This window comes from Saimiri boliviensis, chromosome 7 (assembly GCF_048565385.1).
Source record: "Saimiri boliviensis isolate mSaiBol1 chromosome 7, mSaiBol1.pri, whole genome shotgun sequence".
Classification (NCBI taxonomy): Eukaryota; Metazoa; Chordata; class Mammalia; order Primates; family Cebidae; genus Saimiri; species Saimiri boliviensis.
Window position 1 is genome coordinate 30,105,523 of NC_133455.1, and position 5,012 is coordinate 30,110,534.

The 5,012-nt window shown below is 49.7% G+C and overlaps 1 protein-coding gene across 1 annotated transcript; it reads right to left on the reverse strand.

Annotated features, from left to right (window-relative positions):
- Positions 1 to 1,883: 1,883 nt before the first annotated feature.
- On the reverse strand, positions 1,884 to 4,724 carry ASCL1 (achaete-scute family bHLH transcription factor 1). Its single transcript, XM_010340229.3, has 2 exons — positions 3,398 to 4,724; positions 1,884 to 3,039 (listed from the first exon to the last, which is right to left on the reverse strand). Exon 1 carries the CDS (start codon positions 4,152 to 4,154, stop codon positions 3,444 to 3,446), a length of 711 nt encoding a protein of 236 aa, XP_010338531.2. The 5' UTR covers positions 4,155 to 4,724; the 3' UTR covers positions 1,884 to 3,039; positions 3,398 to 3,443.
- Positions 4,725 to 5,012: the final 288 nt, after the last annotated feature.

Genomic DNA, 5,012 nt, shown 5'->3' on the forward strand with positions numbered 1-5,012 from the left:
AAAGAAAAAGAAAAAGAAAAAAGAAAAAAAAGTGGGGCCTAAGGCCGGGGAGAGCCTGCTATTGCTAGCCTCTGGGGTCTACATTTTGTATTTCGCTGACAGCCCAGGGCCGCTCCAAAGCCCGCTGCGCAGCCAATAGGCAGCGGTGATTTATGGAGCTGACTAACGCGCGCTGAATGCGGCCTGTCAGAGCGCTGTGAATAGCTTCCCTTCGCAGCACAAGCTCCGGCTTTGTGTTGCTAAGCGATTAGAGCAGATGTAATGAGATTTTGCCCAATCCTCGCTTTGCCCTTTCCTAGCTTCGGCAAAATTGTGTGTGTTTTTGTGAAATTTTTCGAGTTTGCCTTCGCATTGTGGCAAACAACGACTAACTTTGCCTCGAGTTTAACTAGACTGGCTATTTCCCATTCAGAAGTGAGTAAAAGAACACCTGTCCTCACAGGAGAAGGAAAAGAAAAATATCTCCTTTTGTGGGGGCTGAAACATTATCCTAATGTTATATTCATAGCCATAAATGACTTGCTACACTTTCTTTGCGTACCTTATCTGTAAACTTGCAAAGGAGCTAAATTAAAGGAAAGAGAAATGGAGAGTGGGGGTGGAGCCCCGCTCTGGTCCTCCAAATGAGAAGATAAAAATAAAAGCAGGCATCACAAAAGCATTACTTCTCTCAAGTAAGCTCTAAATTGGCCCACTGCTGGCAGAAAGTCCGATTATTTATGGCGATGAGGAATTTACTGATTTTTTTTTCCTTAATTACGCTCATCTCTTTGAAAGGGACTGAAGCTTCAATGTGCATTCTATAGAGGGTCATTTAACAAAATGACATCAGACGCTGTGGCGTGCTCCGCGCATCGCGGCTTTAAAAAATGATTATTCTGTGCCACTAAATGGTATAGATGTACCAACACAGACTAGATTTTTAACTCTGGAAGACGTGCTGGCTACCCGTTCTTTGTTGGGTTTTGTAAGATGCATTTTGCGCTCGGCTTTCCGCTTGGCTGGAGACACGCAAACTGAATCTGCAAGTAATGCAGGCGGCGAGCGAGGAGCCGGCGAGAGGCCGAGTAGGATTCTAATCACGTCCTTGCTAACTGACAAGAAGCAAGCCAGCCAAAAACCCACCAATTTCTTTTTGAATCTTGGTAATTGGGTACTTTTACACGCAGCTCACGCTATTAGGATAGAGTCACAAGCTTAGATAGGCCAGTGTCTCAAAGCGACCACACATTTCTAATGCGTTTTTTTAAATTAAAATCTCAATCCTTCTGGAATGACTTCATATCATATATGTCTTTTACTTAAAATCAATACGGCAAGTATGTGTATTGGAGAAAAGGAGTAGAAAATGTATGCCTGGAAGTGAAGGAAGAGAAAGGTGCTCACCACTGGGAGCTTGTATGTGGAGAGAGATGCCTCTCCAACCCCCATCCCAGCACCAACATGCTCCCCACCCAGACCTAGTCTCCATTATTTCAGCCATCCCCACCATAGTTTCACAAGGAGAAACTCAGAATGGAGTTGAGGATCGGAAAATGGTGGAGGACTCTCTTTCTGGTTCACTTTTTGGGGGGATTTTAAGTTTTGATCAAAGGATAATGCAGCCATGAATCACTATTCTTTTGGTGGGTGTGTACATTTGCAGCATAGGATAGAAAGAAAACATATATACATGTATACGTGTGTGCGCACGCGGCACACACACACACACACCTTCATCACAAAGTCACCATTTGGATAGACTGGGCTGTAGCACTTATCATTGTCATTTCTGCCACTTAGCATGTTTTGCAACCTTCTCTTCTCCACCCACCTCTTCTTTTTGACATTTTCAGAAAACTGGACTGGGGCATCAGAGTCAAAGAAAGCTTAGAGGCAGCTGGTTATTTTCATTTAAAAAAAAGGAAAAAAGTTTTATTACGAAACTAGTTTGTATAAAACAGGGTTATACATATTTTTGTAAGTTTGTAATAAAACAGTAAGAAAAAAAAGGCAGTAATAGAAATCTCCAAAAGGCAACCTATCAAAACCAACTGGCTGCCACTTTGAGTTTGGACAGTAGCTGCATAAACTTTGTTCTTCTTGAACAGTATTTAATAACATCATTAATACATTAACAACATTTCTATAAAGTAAGACACGTTGGTGCTGAAGTACAACTGGTGGCCTCTTGATCTCACCTATGAGCAGAGTTCTTTACAAAACCACATAGGGAAAATGGCAGTTGTAAGGTGAACTACACATCTAAAATATGCAGAGGTAATAGCATTACATGTTAAAGTATCAAGATATACACATTTTAAACCATTTGTACAAAACTTCTATAAATTTTTCTCTCTTTCTCTCTTATGTACAAAAATATCTTAATATATCCCCAAACTGGTTAGGATAGATACAAATAGATTTTTTTATAATAAAAAATTCACAAAAGATTGGAAGCAATCTATGATGAAAATGGTAAAAAAGACAGTGTAGGGGAAGGCATGGGGTTTGGGAATCGGGCCCTGGAGGAGAAGCAGGGTTTCAAAGGGCTGAGAATAGCATAGTTTCACTGTAAACCAATGTCTACAGCTATTGAGGTGGGGGCTACTGAGACGAAAGACAGCAACTCATTTCTAGAGGGCTAAGAACTGCACTTTGAGAGAGGGCAGGGAGGTGAAGGGACCAGAGCAAGCGCTTTCAGCTGTGCGTGTTAGTGGTGTTGGGAGTTACTACAATTCGTGTGCTGCTCCCTTCCGCCAGGAGCCCACTGCTTTTGCACACAAGCTGCATTTTGCGCGTTGACTCAGGTCCCAGGTGCTCTTCATATCTCCGTGAATGACTGGAGTGCAAAGATACTGTTCTGATCGCTTAGCGTTTTCTGAAAGCCATGTCTCTCAGGCTTGTCTAGCTTAGTTGGCATTGGGGTTGGTTGACTTTGTTTTTTTGTCTTTTTTCCTTCTTCTTCTTCTCCTTTCTTCTTCTTTTTTTCTTTTCCTTTTCTCCCTCTCCCAACGCCACTGACGAGAAAGCACTAAAGATGCAGGTTGTGCGATCACCCTATAACATAAGGAAAATAACAGGAGAGGTTAATTTGAACTTGTAGGCTAGCGGTAGGGGGAGAGGGAGGTCTGGGGAAACAGTCTGTCAGGTAGACACCTCTTTTGACATGTCCCAGTAATCGGTTCACTAGTATCTCTGCACCTCACTCCTACCCTTCACTCCTTGGAGACCTGGGCAAAGCCACTTTCAGAGGCCAGGGCTGAAACTAACAAACTAGGACTCGAAATCGACAAACTTTCACAAATCCTTTCAATAAAAATCCCCCCATCTCCTTGGAGACATCCCCACTTCCACAGACACTCAGAGGGAGAACGAAGGCAAGAATACACCCTGCCTGCCCCAAAATGCAACCTACCTGCTTCCAAAGTCCATTCGCACCAGGGCCTGACCAGGCCGAGCCCTCAGAACCAGTTGGTGAAGTCGAGCAGCTCCTGCTCCTCGGGGCTGAGCGGGTCGTAAGAGCCCTCGTCAGACGAGTAGGATGAGACCGGCGAGCCGGCCATGGAGTTCAAGTCGTTGGAGTAGTTGGGGGAGATGGTGGGCGACAGGACGCCAGCCTGGAAGGCGGCGCTCACCGCGTCATGCTCGTCCAGCAGCTGCTGCAGCGCGCGGATGTACTCGACCGCCGAGCGCAGCGTCTCCACCTTACTCATCTTCTTGTTGGCCGCGCCGTTGGGGACGTGCTCCCGAAGGGTGGCAAAGCCCAGGTTGACCAACTTGACACGGTTGCGCTCGCGCTCGTTGCGGCGCGCTACGGCGGCCGGCTGCTGCTGCGGCAGGCTGTAGCCAAAGCCGCTGAAGTTGAGCCGGCGTTTGCAGCGCATCAGTTCCGGCGAGGACGAGCGCTGTCGCTTGACTTGCTTGGGCGCTGACTTGTGACCGCCCCCTGAGGGCTGGCCGTCGGCCGCCGGTCTCAGCTGCGGCGCCTGCTGCTGCTGCTGCTGCTGCTGCTGCTGCTGCTGCGCGCTCTGTGCGGCTGCTGCGGCTGCGGCCGCCGCCGCCGCTGCGGCGGTGGCAAAGAAACAGGCTGCGGGCGGCAGGAAGGGCTGCTGGGGCTGTGGCTGGGGCTGCTGGCCGGCGCCGCCGCTCTCCATCTTGGCAGAGCTCTCCATGCGCAGCGGCGGCCAAGGAGTCGCGGAATCGGAGCAAGCGGGGACGCGAGGTGCGGGGCGCGCGAGGAGGACACAGACAGAGCTTGGGTACAGGAACAGAGAGGGAAAGAGGAAAGATGAAGAGGAGCCCTGAGGGGAGTTAAAATATATATACAAAATCCCCAGGAGACTTCTTAGAGCTGGAGCAAAGAAGGTGAAAACGCTTTTTCTCCTTCCTCTATGCCGCCTCCTCCTCCCTCCCCTCCTCCCTTCGCGGGTTGGCTTCGGGAACCTCGCGTGGCGCTCGCGTGTGAGGCTGCCGCTGGCGCCTTCTTGTTTCTAAGAAAAAAAAAAGCAGAAGCAGCAGCAAAAGTCAATGCTGAGCGCGCTCTGCAGCTTTCCTGTCCTGCTCAGGCTGCGCTCTCTTGCGCCGGGTCTCGGTCTCTCCAGCCTTGGCTCAGGCTGTTTTTTATTATTTCGTTAACTCCCTTCCTTTCTGATTTCCTTCTTTCACTCGCCCTCCCTGGCTGGATCTCTGTCGGTGCGCCTTCCACGTTCCCTGGCCAGAAGTGAGAGAGTGCTGGGCGGCCGGAGTGCGTTCGCCTTTTCAATGGGACACCCAGCCCCACGCGCAGCACTGGCCCCGCCTCGCCCCCCACTCCCCGCTGCTGCGAGCGGCTGCAGCCCCCACTCCCCCCCCCTCCTCTTACCTCCTCCTCCCACCCACTCCCTAAACTCCCCCTTCTTCTCTCCTCTCCCCCCTCCCGTTCCTTTCTCCCGCTCCTTGCAAACTCTCCATTCAGCCGGGTTTGTTGTTGCAGTGCGTGCGCCTGGCGCGTGCCGGACTCCGGCTGAATAAACAGGCGGCGCGCTCGGGGC

What these genes read in the sequence shown, in the direction of transcription:
- ASCL1 (XM_010340229.3), bottom strand. Translation starts at nt 4,154, where the DNA reads ATGGAGAGCTCTGCCAAGATGGAGAGCGGCGGCGCCGGCCAGCAGCCC.